This window comes from Rissa tridactyla, chromosome 5 (genome assembly GCF_028500815.1).
Source record: "Rissa tridactyla isolate bRisTri1 chromosome 5, bRisTri1.patW.cur.20221130, whole genome shotgun sequence".
In the NCBI taxonomy this organism is placed as follows: Eukaryota; Metazoa; Chordata; class Aves; order Charadriiformes; family Laridae; genus Rissa; species Rissa tridactyla.
The window spans coordinates 62673217-62687850 of record NC_071470.1 but is presented as its reverse complement, the minus strand read 5'-3'; the positions used below and the strand labels follow the sequence as shown (position 1 = coordinate 62687850).

At 44.8% G+C, this 14634-nt stretch overlaps 1 protein-coding gene across 2 annotated transcripts in view; it reads right to left on the bottom strand.

Annotated features, from left to right (window-relative positions):
* The window catches only part of RASGEF1B (RasGEF domain family member 1B), a 31166-nt gene extending 17348 nt beyond the window's left edge, over nt 1-13818 (bottom strand). The window contains exons 1-2 of one of the 2 annotated variants that reach the window (XM_054203859.1): nt 13697-13818; nt 851-1051 (exon numbers count right to left, since the gene is read on the bottom strand). In XM_054203859.1, the coding sequence (XP_054059834.1) occupies nt 851-1045 (195 nt within the window). In that variant the 5' untranslated portion in view covers nt 1046-1051; nt 13697-13818. The remainder of the gene's footprint in view (nt 1-850; nt 1052-13696) is intronic. The other variant, XM_054203860.1, reaches the window with a different exon arrangement.
* Nucleotides 13819-14634: the final 816 nt, after the last annotated feature.

The following is a 14634-nucleotide window of genomic DNA, read 5'->3' as shown; positions in this document are numbered from 1 at the left end:
GGAATAAATCATCACGTTCGACCAACTGATGTCTAAATTGCTACATGTTCGAATTTTACATTAAGCACATTTAAGGTTAAGCACAGTCCTGTGCTGCTGTTAACCCTGACCCAAGTTAAAAAAGATCCTGTCTTGGAAATGTGAATACATCTATGACAGTAACAGAAGCTGAATATAAGTGGAGTTATGTCTTCAGCAGGAGCCTTTCAACAAGCAGAGATGCAATTTCATCATCCCTCAGTCATCCCTGACTGCCCCCTCCCCCCCCGACCTTTTGATATCACTCTTCTTTTCTAAGAATTAAATAAAATGTCTCAATGCATGGATGCATCTAGACAGACCAAAAATTCTCAGATGACAAATGTCCTTTTCTCATGTAAAGCCTCTGCTGATTCTGAACAGTGTGGTACTAGTTCAACACTTCAGTTGCCAATTGCAAGATACATGTCGACCTCAGATGAGCAATGGGAAATATGCGTTAAAAACTGTTTATTTTTAAACTAAATACATTCATCCTGTCACGCCAGTGGTCATGCTTTTCTCCTCAGCTTGCCTGACAGATTTTTAAGGGTCAATGGTACATACAATCCATCAAACAGCAGGTCACAATAGGTACTTACTTTATAAATGAGTCACCAGGGTTGCACACCTCACAACAGGAGTAATAAAGAATTAGATTTCCTGCGTTAGTTACTGCATACTGCACTCACATGAAGCATGTGTTTATCCCGCCATTGCTGATCAGTCACTTGAACCCCTTCCTTAGCAATTTGATGTGAGACCTTCTGCTTTTGCTGCATATGTGAAAGTTCCCCTTTACAAGATACATCAGGCCTAGCCATGTAGTTACCTGGGTATATAGACTTACGTCAGGATAGTAATCTACATTGGGTACCAGGTGTTGGATCAGAGCTTCCAGAGACCCTGACAGGAGGTTGTTGTCATGGTAATAGAGCCCTCCACAGGTATCCTCTTTTGACTGATACAGGTTCCTGTTGTAGCTGCTGCTGTCAAACATAGCTGCAAAGAGAGGCGTCTGTGGCATCCTTTCCTGAGGAGACACACAAAAGAGATACGTGATAATTACCAGAAGGTGTGATGTAAGAGGATTTCTACACTCCAGAGATAGTACTGCACTAGGAAGAAAACCCAGAGTCATACCCTGTGTTGCTTGCACACAGCAGTAAAGATTGTACTGTCTTCCAGCCTGCGCAGATTTCTCAGGAAAGGGCCAACACAGGCTCTCATCACTACCTGTCTGTCACAATTGCCAGGCGCTTCTTTTATATCTTGCTGTTTCTTCATTAAACGACAGATAAGAGGTCAAGGTTAAGAGTTAGATGCAGGATACAAGAATCCCGACGGGTTTTGGGAACCCAAGCTCTCTGTAAAGCTTTTGGGCATGTGGCATAATGTTCATGGACAGCTTCGGGCAAATCCTGACAGTAGGTACCTAAGAGCAGCACTCTGATGGGGAAGCGTGTTCAGGCTGTCACGGGCTGACATAGCCCCAGTCCGAGCAGAGGAAGAGAGGCTGAAGTAAAGCCCCGAAGAGGTTGTGTGCGAGGACAGTCTCCTTATGCGACACAACAGCCACGTAACTGCAATCAAAAGCTCCAATTTCCCAACTCCACCCTGGTAAATTAGTGCTGGGTTTTTCCAACCACACCGTGACAGGTGTGACCCAGGCTAAAGCCTGATGCTACAGCGCATCTGTCTCCACCTACTCTCTGAGGGGCTCCACAGAAATTTAGAAAAAAATGCCTGTGTATAGCTGCTCACCAACGTTGTCCAAGTTCACCAATGATATCAAAGATACGAGCAGAGTCAGAGATCTGTTAAAGCCTCTCTCCAAATTCTGTGACAATGTAAAAATTCAGCGCTGTGTTTTCCAGCTTCAGATTTTCTTAATACTTAAGGAAAAATAAAGCAATTACTCATCAGCCTGCACCTCAGTGCTTGTGAAATGAAAATGTCTTTCCAAGGAAAAGATCAGCCAGCGCTGCAGGCTGTTCAGTCATCCAGAGTAGTGGGTAGGCGGCGAGGGGGCTATGACCACCCAAGAGATCTTTTGGTGAGCAGTATGTGAAAAGGCCAAAAGATAAAATCTCCCTGATTTCTTGAGCGTTGAGTCATACCCTCCTTCCCTCTCCCCTCCCCTGTTTTCTGTGAGTACCAATTCCTGTCAGTTTAAGGAGCCTGGGTTTTATAGTCTTGACTACGAGTAAGTTTGTGCCCAATTTTGACCACAAATACTTACATGCTGGTTTTAACTACTAGGGCAGTTATTGGGCTGTGAGTGCTAATGGGGCAGCCGCATTTGGGGAGCGGGTGGATCAAATGCAAGAAAGTGTCGCACACTGCTTCCCATCCTCCCCACAACTGGGAGGCAAGGGAGATCAAACTGAGAAGGTAATATCCACAGGCTGCCAGGCTCCTGCGTTGACAGAGCATGTCCCTGAGCCTGAGAAAAGCGTTAATGCCTCTGAACCATCATTGTAACTGCAGATGCTGTTGCTTTTCTCTCCATTGTATTGAATCCTAGTTGGGAAAAGGCACTTTAAAGCCATAGACCTCAGCAAACACGAGTCTGTAAAGGCACTCCACTTTGAGAACAACTGGCAATGTGACAGCCTGGAAATAAATAGCGTGCTGCCATCTGTGTGCCCCACAACTCACAACAAAGCACTTTTCAGGGTGAGCTGAGTGGAGATGAGAAGCTATTAAGTTATTAGCTAGATTCCTGGGGACCTGAAGCACCACACAGAGAGCCACAGACTTGCTGCTGCTGGCAGCATCTCCGGACAATGGAGGCATTCAAACCAGCACAAGACTGAGGGATTCAGTAAGTAAACAGTAAGAGAAAGTGAAAACAATTGCCAAAACAGAGAGGGACGGTGAAGAGAGCCTCCTGGCCTATGTGGCTTGTGCTAATCCTGCCTTGTGAGATGCCAAAAGATATCTGCATCAAAATGGGAGTGAGGAGTCTCCATGTCTGTAAGGTGACATTAGTCACTCTGTGCAGCTGTTCAAACAGCAATTCAATTCCATCCAGCCCAATGAATTGAGAGAAAAGAAGAATAAAATAAACACATGTGCCACAGAATAAGAGGACGAGGGGCAGGACTGAAGAGAACAAGGTTCCCATACAAGAGAGTTCAAATCACCGGGCAGGTGAGGTGCAACCCCATCACGGCCACTCTGCAACACTAAAGCACTCTGATGCATAAGGACTCTTGGACTCTTTGAAAGGCTAGCAAAGTTTAAGAAACAAAGTTATTACTAAGGAGCTGACGCGAACCTTCTGCAGCATTTCCTAGGTTTTCATACGGTGTAAAGCTCACCGTGTTTTAACCACAAACCACAGACTTGAACAAATCCAAAATATTCTGCAGCCCCCTGGCACTGAACGGTGTCCTGTTCGCACCAAAATTCAGAAATCTTTTCAGCTACGGTAGCAAAGTTTATTCAGCCAAAAGGCAAGTGGCAGTGGACAGTGTGTAAACACTGCCACCCACCAAACATTTGTAGCCCTGTGGCTCCAAGGTATTACTCCCCAGGGAAAGTGAGAAAGGCTAGCTTGCATCTGCAAAACAACTTGACATCAATGCTGGCACTCTGAAAAAACAAGGAGAGTAGTTGTTTCAATCCAGATCTCGTATTAACCAAAACGGCCCAATTCAGTGTGAGACTGGAATCTGCAAAGGTTTTAGCCAGCCTAGCCAGCAATTAGTTGCTATTTCGTATATTGCAGACTCAGGCAATATCTCCTTTCATTTGCCATACGATGTTTGGGGAAAAACCTTCACTTCCACCATACATTAACTTTACCGAGCATGGTAAGAACAGAAACAGGTGTGAATCACAGAAGGGTTTTTCTCCAACATATTTCACGCATGCACACTATATTTTACTGCCCATTAAAGTGTAAGGCTTTTTAGAAGGTCAGCAGGTAGTGCTTAAATTCTACCAACTAACTCCCAAAGGGAATGAGACCTTTTTGAAGCTTGCAATCCTGTAACTCTCAGCAAAACAATTACACCCAGGACCACATGGGTCCTTCTTCAGACAAAACTAAATTTGAGACACACAGAGCTTCACCAAGAGGAAAGAAAAAAATCATCAGGTCATAAATAGATATACTGCTTCATAACAATAACATAAAATTCCCAAAAGTCTGGCCCCAAAAGGTACATACTTGCTCACTTGTTTGCTGTTTATTTCTGGAAGCTGCTTGATAGAGATAGTTCAGTTCTGCTTCAGTGAGACATCAAGTCGTACAGCTAAGAGACGTTCTGTATGTCCTGTGTTCAGACACTGAGGATTTCATTTGTAAGTGAATAGGACACAGGACACGTTCTCCATGCGATGAAAAGGGACGATATCAAAGTGTGCCTGAGATAAATACAGTATAGCCAACAGGATGATTCATACAACACACGTACTTTTTCCAGCAGGACTCCTTTGTTACCTTGACTCTCCTGCTGCATTTTATACAGAGGTGGAGCCACAAAGCAGCATGCTTAGTTTTAATTAGCTTAGAAGCTAAACACGTAACACCAAACCTTGTCTTCAGAATAACCTGAGGAGAATTGAAATTTGGGCACAGAACAGAATCTGGTCCACAAATCCTTGGCATATAGAGCAGAGGTCTACATAAACCACAACAGTACTATGTCTGAGAAGCAGGAATTAGAAAAAAAAGTCAGGAAATATGATTCCAGTAAGAGACGTCCTGAGAGTTAAAACTGGAACTTTTTAAGGGGGCTTTGGAAACATTTGGCTACCACTAACATGGAAAAACATTTATCTCTCCTCTTTCTGTCCTTTTTTTTTTTTTTTTTTTTTTTTTTTTTTTTTTAAGGAAAAGAGTGACTTAAAGATCCGACTTGAAGGAAAGAGCAATGAAATAGTTTCCTGGCTCTCTACCAGTGATGTTCTCCTGTGACAGCGAGAAGTCGATTAACTGTCTGCATTATGGAAAGAGGAATAAAACATTTTTTCTGCATTTAGTATCCTTATGAAGAACATGAGATCTTGGGCATTAAGGTCCAAATTCTGACTTTGAGTAGCCTCTGACAGGAAAGAAGCCTCAATCTTCCCAGTAACACTGGTGTAACTAGAAAGCCAAAGATGATGTGCTCAAAACGCCACCATTTCCTGCAGGAGTTGAGTTCCAGTTTGGCAAAACGAAAGGAATCGGACATAGCTTCCAGGCTGCCGAGTGCTTGTCCAAACCTCTATGATCAGCAATAGAAAAAAAAAAAAAAAATCAGTTTTCTACTAGCAACAGTGGAAAGTTGCGTTGGTTTGTTTTCATTTACATTAAAGAGCTCAGTCTGCACATCAGGTGTATACAACAAAATCAACAATATGGACAGCTTGCATCCTTTATAGAAGCACCCACTGAGGGGTTCAGTAGTAGCCACAAAAGTGCCTTTAAAGCCACTGCCAAACATTTTCAGCTCCTCTGTTATGTACAGGTTATCTCCCACACTACCTCCCTCAATCAGAGGAATGGTGACTGAACTTGTTATGAGTCCCAAGGCACACCTCCTCAGAGTAGATGCAAACCTCAGGTCTGCAATTATATCCCCTCAGAGCCGCTTCATCATACCTCAATGCTTCACCATAAACCCCAAACCACATTTAGCAAGTGATTACCATCTCCCATTGCTGCTAAGGACAGCATTACAAAATTGAGGTATAGCAAAATAAAAGACTGCTGGGAAAAGGACTACTTGCACCAACCTGGGAAAGTCTGAGCAAGTCAGAATAAGCCTCAGCTTTAACATATAGAAAGGAAGTAAGGACTAGGTGCTTGTCAGCAACATCCAGCTCTCTTAATTGTTTCTGGAAAGTGTGCAGTATTTTAGACAATGACCCAGGCTACCTAAAACAAAAGCATACCAGACCCAGAGGCCACTGGTTGCATTCCATACAGCTGGGTGTCACTGCTTTGCTTACAAAGCATTTTTTGCACTGAAAGGTAAAGTGCAATTCTACAGCTCAAACTATTGAGAAGAATAAGAAACCTGAAAAAAAACCCAGGTCGGCGTTTTATATGCCTTAATTGCAGAAACTAAGATCACAGAACTATCCCAGCTCAAGTCTTCTTGCTTCCATTTTCCATGAAGAATTTGCCATACGATTCTGGCAGTGTGACTTCAGCACCAACTTTGACTTACAGTTCCTTCTTATATATTGTTCTTCCTAGAAATACTTCTTATTAACTGCACCTTGTAAACGGCAGAGTACAGAATGGTATTTCATACTCACATAGGAGATGGAAAGAGGAGTGACATGGGCTTTTTCCTGAAATCAAGAGCAAGATTAAGAGCAACTCAGAAGGAATCCATCACAGAGTAACAAGAGGACTAAAACTATCCATAGGTGATACTGCTAGACAGCGACGTAACAGTAGAAACACATCTTGCACACAGCAGAGACCAGTGAATTGCAGCCTCTGGCAGGGTGAGCAAGCACCTGAGGCAGGCATAATAAACCTGACCGAGCCCTGAGATACTTCTTCATCTTCACTAGAACAGCAGAGGATGAACAATTTTGTCAAGTTCTCAAAGAATTACTCAGGCAGTAATAGGCTGCAAAGGAAAAAGGAAAACCCCAGTAAGCAAAGAACAGACCAGGAGCTGAATTTCAATGAAAGGCATTTTCCTCCTGAATGTGCAAAGGAACTCTTTCTTGGATCTATAAATAGATCCAGCTGATGATGCGGGAAGGACAGATGCAGCACTGCTGACTGATCACTCACATATGAGAACGGACCCTCGATGCTAAAGTCCTTGGATACTGAACTGCAAAAGTGTGACGGATATGAATGCATTTGTGTATATGCTTGGGAGCATAGCGAAAAGTGCAGGGGGGTTAAGAACGCCTTTAATTTTTCAAAATCTGCAAGGGTGGAAAAAGGGAAGAAAACAAACAAGTTCCTCTTGATGCCATTGTGCTGTAAATCCATGTCCCCTGCTTAAGCCCCCAGAACCAACCCCACTTCTGCCCTTTCTCCATGTTCTTCTTCTGTGGGGCAGGAAGAGTGACACGAGCCTAATGATGCTGAGGGTGGCCATGCCACAGCACCGCTGCAGACAAGCACACAAAGGCAAACTACATCACGGCAAAACCCCCAATTGCAGGAAAACTACCCAGGCCAAGGGAGAGGAGAGGACATAAGTTCCTTCCAAACAAAACACATGAAACAATTTGTCTGTATTGCTGGGCACACAAAAGCAGCAGCCTTGAAACACAGAATGTGAAAAGAAGAACACACGTAGCACATACTAGCTTTCTCAGCACACTTGTATCCTACCATGATCACAATGCAGCTGAGATTTCTATCTGTAGGTTAAAACTTCACTATATGAAGTGTGTTCCATCACTGACTAATCTTTCTATTAAATTCATTTGTAAATTATATTTTAATTTATGGACAATTTCTTTATCTGGATGATGTCCTCTTAACATTTTAATTAATTTTTCTGTTCAAAATAAGGCTGTTCTCCCACAAATGTGAGGGGTTTTTTAACCTTGTAGATCTCTCTGATAATCACACATTATTTTTTTTTTCTGGTATCAGAGGAGAAGTTTAAAACATGAGCCACACAGGATAAGTATCTGTTGTAAGTGACATGATGGATTAGCACAGCAGTAATTACAAGTTACAAGCCACCAGAAATTCTAGAAAAGTTCAGTCCATTGTATGCTCCATAGTGACTCCTGTACAGCTTGAGTGATTTACAGAATGAGTGAAACATAAAAGGATGCACAAAGGCTTCAGACCAGCCAAAGCATGCAATGAAATATCGCCCATCTTAAACAACAGACAAGGCATGTAGCTACTTTTCTCTACGAAAATTTATGAGCAGACAGCTGGACTGAAAGCAAAGAAGTTTTAATAGACAAGCAATACTGGGATCACCTTAGAGAAACAACTTCACCTCCCCTGGATCTATTTCCTTTAGAAAAATTCATAAATTAACTGTCCTTCAAGCACTTTTTAAAAAACTACACCAATGCACAAGCTGAGTGTGATCTCCTCAGTCCTACATGTTAAATTTCGTTCAAAATGAAATACCATCAGGAAAGGCAGACAACCTAGTGGGTGGCCAGCAAAAAGTGTTGAGAAAAAGGCTAGAATTGCTGATGGCAAAATTGAGAGCTTTGAAATAAGAGTACAAGTATATTAAGTGCAAAGAAAACACAAGTGTTCTACTCAAGTCTTATGCTTTTTTTAACTTACTGAAGCAGGGTAAGCTTTTTATAAGTACACAGCATTCCCCTAATTGCACCCAGTGAAGTACAGAAGAGTTTTGCCATTTGTTCTGTTGGGAATAGAGGGTACTTAAATATTACAATCATAAAAGACTAAAATCCCACCTCTCTATTCAGCCAGCTGCAGACTGGCTCCATCTGGTCTCCCACACACCATCAAGATGCAAAGCTCTACAGATCTGAGGAGGTTACCATCCCAGCCTCCCATGCAGCTGAGCAGACAGCTGACCTGCTGCTCATCAATCAGCTGATGAATTGCTGCAGTTTGCAGTCAGGAGTTTTAAGGCAAGCGAACAGCAGTGATGATTAACTTCAAAACATCATGCTGTAAAACGAGTCATTCAGCAGCTGATTCACTATGGCTCAGCTGTCCAGGAATGGGACGTAAGGTGGGGTGGGGTGGACAGCTGAGATCTGCATGTCATCCATGCCATGCCATCCCCATTAGTGAATCAGAACCCTGACTATCGTTTCCATAGCACGCTTTGTGCCTCCTGCATACCTCAAACTGAAGAAATAGAAAACTGATGTTGTCAGTAGAGACAGGAGCAGTTTCCCCTAGACTATCATCAGAATAGTATCGCTGATTTCAATGCGGTATTAGACTCCCACTAAGCTTGGGGAATATGACCCATTTTATGAGACAGGGATGTGAACCTCTGTAATCCTAACCCACCCCAGGCGGTCGAGGCCAAAGGATACACCTTCTCTATCTGCATGGTCAGTAGCTAAGCGTGGGTCCAAACTAGTTCGTAGTGATAACCAGCTCGATCAAGAACCGTTTACACATCCATCTGCAGTCAACAGAAAAAGCATGATTTCAGTGCTCAGACACGGCAACTGGGAGCTTAGATCTGCTTCTGACGCTGCTACAAGCTCCTAAAGTGGCTTTAGTCAAGTCACTCAGTTTCTCATTACTGCATTCCTCTGCTTGACAGTACAAAGCGGGATTAGTACGGGCTTATTTCCTTTCATTAAGTTCCAAGATCTTTTTTCAAAAGGGGTACAGAAGATGTATCACACTGTATTAATTCTAGAAGCACAGCACTAGCCTTAAGCATGAAGCTCTCTTGACACGGTTCCTTCTTCGACCTCATCAAAGGAAGACACTTTCCAAATGCAAAAGCTGTTGTTCTTTGCAGACATCCATGCTTGGCCTTTTGGTGAAACCTACAACACACTTCAGAAGAAAGCACCATTCCCTCTTCTAATCGTAACAGACAGCCAAGTTATAATTTACAACAGAAAGCTGTAATAGTGTTAAATAACAGTACTTAGTTTCATTTAACTGGTTCTACCTAAAACCTCATTGACAAACGTCTTCTTTCCACTTAGATGATGCAGAAAAAATGCTGGCTTAAGGTGAACAATTCACCTAATCTCTGTTTTTCCATTTACTAAAACCATGAACAGTATGGAATTTTTACTGACACTTACAGACGTACAGCAGGTTGAGAGCAGTATATTTAGAGTTTCTGCAGTAGAAATACTTCAGTTAAAAAACAACCACAACAAAAAAAATACAGCTTCAAATGTTTAGGTTGATGATAAAAAGGGATGGTCCCACTTTGGAGTTAAGAAAGCAAACACAGCTCTGTATCTGGATCAGTTATACTTGCCTCACAACCTGAACATCAGCCAATGGTTTCTAGCGAAGAGCTGGGTCTGAGGTACAGGAGACCTTTAAAACAGTTGGCTCCTCCAATCAGCTTGACTGGCTCCTTGGGAAATTGAGAAGAACAGTCTAGCCAAACTGACTGAAAAGTTTTTTCCCTAGTCTAGGCAGGGCCACAGCAGAAATCTCCACCGCTTACATGCTGCGTCTACTGGTTTGTGCCAGCCTCTAAGACCCGGCAGCAGTTCCCATGCTCGACTGAAGGTGGACCCTTGCCCTCTGCAATCGATGGGACAAAGTCTTGCCTTGAAACTATTACACCTATTAATTCATCACACAGTAAGTATGGTATTGAGCAAACGTATACCAGCTTGGGTTGTGAAAGGATCATTGTAAACACAGGCTAATAGAGTCTGAATCCCTGCAGGATGTATAAGGGAGGATCGACTCGCAGTCCTGATGGGCAGGTATCGTCAGGTCAGCATGCTGCTTTCATGCGGAAAGCACCTGGCCTTGTATCAATTAGAGCAATTATCTCAGAGAATATCCCACTCCTCAATCTGACTCAAGCATATTTATCCTCTGTCTTATTGCTTATGAATCTAAATGTCTCATTGTTCTGGCTGATGCAGACTCACAGCTTCCCAGGCTCATCTCTCTACTGGTGTGTAACCTGGTATTTTTGGTGCTATTTCCAGATGTGACAAGATGCAAGCAGAGTTCCTGACCCCATGGGAAGGGCAGGTGACCCGAGGAACATTTTACTCTGGGGAGAAGATGCATTTTAATGAGTCAAAACCAAAATAGTCAGAATACATGGATCTGAGTCACGCAGTGCTATTCTAGAGCCGCCTAGGAAGACTGAGCTGTATTGTTTCCATGATCCTGCTCATTTTCTAATTAAAAATACAGCCATACTGAATACCATCCGTTCACGTTCCTCACTGCAGTGATTTATATTTTTTAATACTACTTCTCACAGCAGCTATAATAGAGGAGAAATTAGCAATAGCTTTCGGCTAGAGGTAGAGTCTTTGCCTCCTGTTTGTAAATTATGTACTGTACTTGCTGCGGCTGCAAAGTACACTCTGGAACTTCTGTTTGCAAGCTCATTTTCTAGCAAAGTGTTTATTAGATGATGTGGCCTGGTTCCAGCAAGCAAAGGGCACTCATCAGTGCTTGCAGAGTACACTTGTGTATCTACTAACATTTGGGAAAATATGCTTAAGTATAAGCAATCATAAATCCTGCCTTCATTGAAACACAGGCATCCTATTCCAACCGACGGCTTCTTTCTGTACTGCCCAACCATCTACTGAACAGCACAACAGTGCTCAAATGACTGAAGAAAAGGAAGACATCTTGAGACGAACGCAAAATTAGCTTTTCATTTAGAAATGCTGCATAAAGATATAAGGAAATAGATGGTTTGGATCATTTCTATCTCCAAAAATCAAGGGCTGTCTTCTGAAGACTATGCTTTAAATGAAATCTCCTATGACAGCTACCCTACTCAGCGCTGGAGCTTTGACATTAATCTCTCTAAATGAGTGAGAAGGATCACAGCTAATGGAAGGAGCTCTACAAACTGAGCAGGGACACAGTTGCAAAGAACAACACACCCACATCAAGGATGTGCAAGAATGAAATGAGCACCACAAGCTTGCCCTTTTCCAAGTCATTTGACTGAGCTCCCAGGACGTTTTCTAAGTGTAATGACACTCCAGTTAAAATCAATACCAGCTGACTGACTGCAACCTTGCATAGAAAAAAAAGTTTCTAAACCCTCTGATTTAGATAGGAAATATTTGGAGTGTGAACCATCCAATACTTACCTTCCTCTCTTTGCACAAGGCACCTAGAGCTTGATATTCAGAAAAGCTTAGAGCCACAACGCATCCCTGCTACCAGGAGCATTCAGCATCTTTGGCTCCAAACATCACTTAACCTTTTACCGACGATCATTTCAGAGGTGCTTGAGAGCACCAGTTTTAACCATTTAGCTTTGTAGCACTCTTCCAAGGGTAACACCAATGCCCAAGAGGCCATGTAGTCAAAGGCTGCCAAGAAAGATCCCACCCACACAATTTTGTCAGCTCTAGTAGGTGTCACAATGCCAGACCCTTCCAGCGACGTAGCACAAACTGGCAATATGATCCACACACAGCCCCTTCCTACCTTTACCCCAAGAAAAACTCACTTTTTAACTACCGTGAGTTACAAAAAAAAACTCCCATGTTTTCAGCTTTTTCAGTTCACTGATGGGGCTCTAGTGTTGAACTATGCCTGTCATTTCTGACACAGTGTGACAGCAGCTCACCCTGCAGACCATGAACAGGTACGGTGACTCACTGCATTCCCCAAGGACTGTTTAGATAACTCATGCAACTGGGGCACAGGTAACAACACACTGTGCTATCCCCGAAAACCTCAGCAGAAAGAAACCATGAAGAACACGAACCAACAGGGATTCATTGTACTGCACAAAAAAGCATTTTACTCAGTGTGTAGCACCGCTGCGAGCTTAACCCCAGACAAACCAGCACTTTCTTCCCTCTTTTACAAAGAGTTAACATAACCTACAGTGGCTTGTTTCAGTCCTGCCTGTTTAGAGTGATATCCCCATTGCTAAGCCAAAACCAGAGCTGGGTCTGACCTATTAGGTCTCTCCAGCACAGCTCACCAGTTAGCTACTCGTCTTGAGTATGCTTAGCATTGATCTTCAGCTGATTATGAGCTTCTCTCCAAGACATCTCATTTGGAAGCTGTAAGGTAAGCCTGAGGGACCTATCCCTCAAACAATGTTCTTGGCTTTCAAAACACAGAGATAGACTAGAGACCCAGTTCTAACTGCCCAAGTCCCCATTTCCCACAGATGGCATGTTATCTCAGCCCAGCCCACGTCACATTACATTACGTTACAGCTGTAATCTCACTGAAAGCAACCCTCTCAGCACTCCTCGATGAGACAGATAGCTGCCTGTCTGAGGTCCAGAGTACCTCTTTGTTCACGGCTCTTTTGATTTTTCAGGCCATTCTTCCCCTTTAAGAGGAATCAGCCCTCCTCTGCTCTATTCAGGGGAACTCCTCTGAGTGAGTTTTCCTCATGCCTCAGTGCTATATTTAGCTTTACGCACAGGAAGAAAAGGGAGGCACTGCTTGTTTTTAGGGTTGCCTTAGTTTACAGTCTGGCCTAAGCACAACTTAGGGGTCATTTAACAGCCATTACTCTCCTCCTGTCCCTGAACTGCTTCCACCTTACTCAGCACAGAGGACCTGTTTTACCACAGTCACGCACAGCAGATGCCCAGCATAAGAGAAGCCCATAAACACATTTGAGCGATACCACACACACACCTCTGTCCCACCTGCACACCCATTTTATGCAGCCCTACAACCACAATCTGGCAAACTGCTTTTTCATCCCTCCGATCCAAAAAAAGCAGCCATCAATTGAACCGACGGGCTTCAGGAAAAACGGGGAGAGCTCCTCCAAGGGTTATAGCCACAGAAAGATTCCATCACGCAGTTTTAGGACCCTGTTCCATATTAATACAGGGAAAGGGCCAGGGAGAGGGACCCAACCACCGCACCGCCAAGTGATGCTCCGGATGGGCTGAAGTCTCTCTCCCCTCCCCGGTATCCTGAAGTCCCGCAGAAATGAGTGGCTGTACAGAACTGGGTAGCTGGTAAGGAGATAAACACCAGGAGGAAAGCGACATCCTGCCGGCGCTAGCAAGAAGACGGACGGACGGACGCACACCCGAGCACTGCAGACGCCCCGGACCGTACCTGGAAGTGACCGCAGGCGCTCCCGGCCACGGCCGCTGCTTCACCGCCCACAGGTACACATCGTCCACGGCTGCGCTCAGCTTCTCCCCCAGCCGCTTCCCAAGCCGGGGCTCGCCGGGCGGCAGGCGGAGCGGCGGGAGGAGCTGCTCCCCCGCCCCGCCCCGCTCCCGCCCCCGGGCGGCGGGAAGGGCGGGGGGCGCCCGCGCTGCGGTGCCGGCGGAGCGTGATGGCGGCCCGTCCTGGCTGCGGCGCTGGCCCCCGGGGAGGCTGCTGGAGCGAGCCCGCTCCGGGTGCCGCCAGCGGGGCAGAGGTCGCAGGCGCGGGTTTCAGAGCTGGGGCTGAGCCCGTGTGCGGCCGGGCTCGGCTGAGGCGGCCCCTGGGCGGCGACTGCCCCGCCGGCCCTGCAGCTCGCCGCCGGCCGCGGTCGTAAGCCAGTGGTTATACACGGGCAAGAACAGGACACGTACCCACGGTGCTTCCTCCCGGCTCGTACGTTCAGCACAGAGGATTGCCCGAGCCCAGTGCTGTTCTGCAGATCCTTCTCTCCAGTACTCGTTCAGTTCCCCCCGCAGACCATCCACAATAGCCTTCAAAAAGGACTTGGGCAGATCCACTACAACCCCTCAGAGAGCCACTGTCCTTCGTTTCTCTTGAAGTCGGCTTACTAGCTTCCATCTGATGTCCCCTTGTTCTTTCATGGAGTGACAAACATTTTGCTCCTACGCGGTCTCTCCAGAGCACTCTTGAGTTTTCTCCATTTCTTGTACAACAATCTCAGTCACCGCTTTTCCAGGCTGAAAAGTCCAGGTGTACCTGGTCACTCCACAAACAGGGTCCAAATCTCTGACGATCCTTGTTATCCTTCACCAACCTCTTTGCGCTACTTCTAAACCTTCTGAGATGAGGGAAAAGGAGCTGCACACGCACAATTCAAGGTG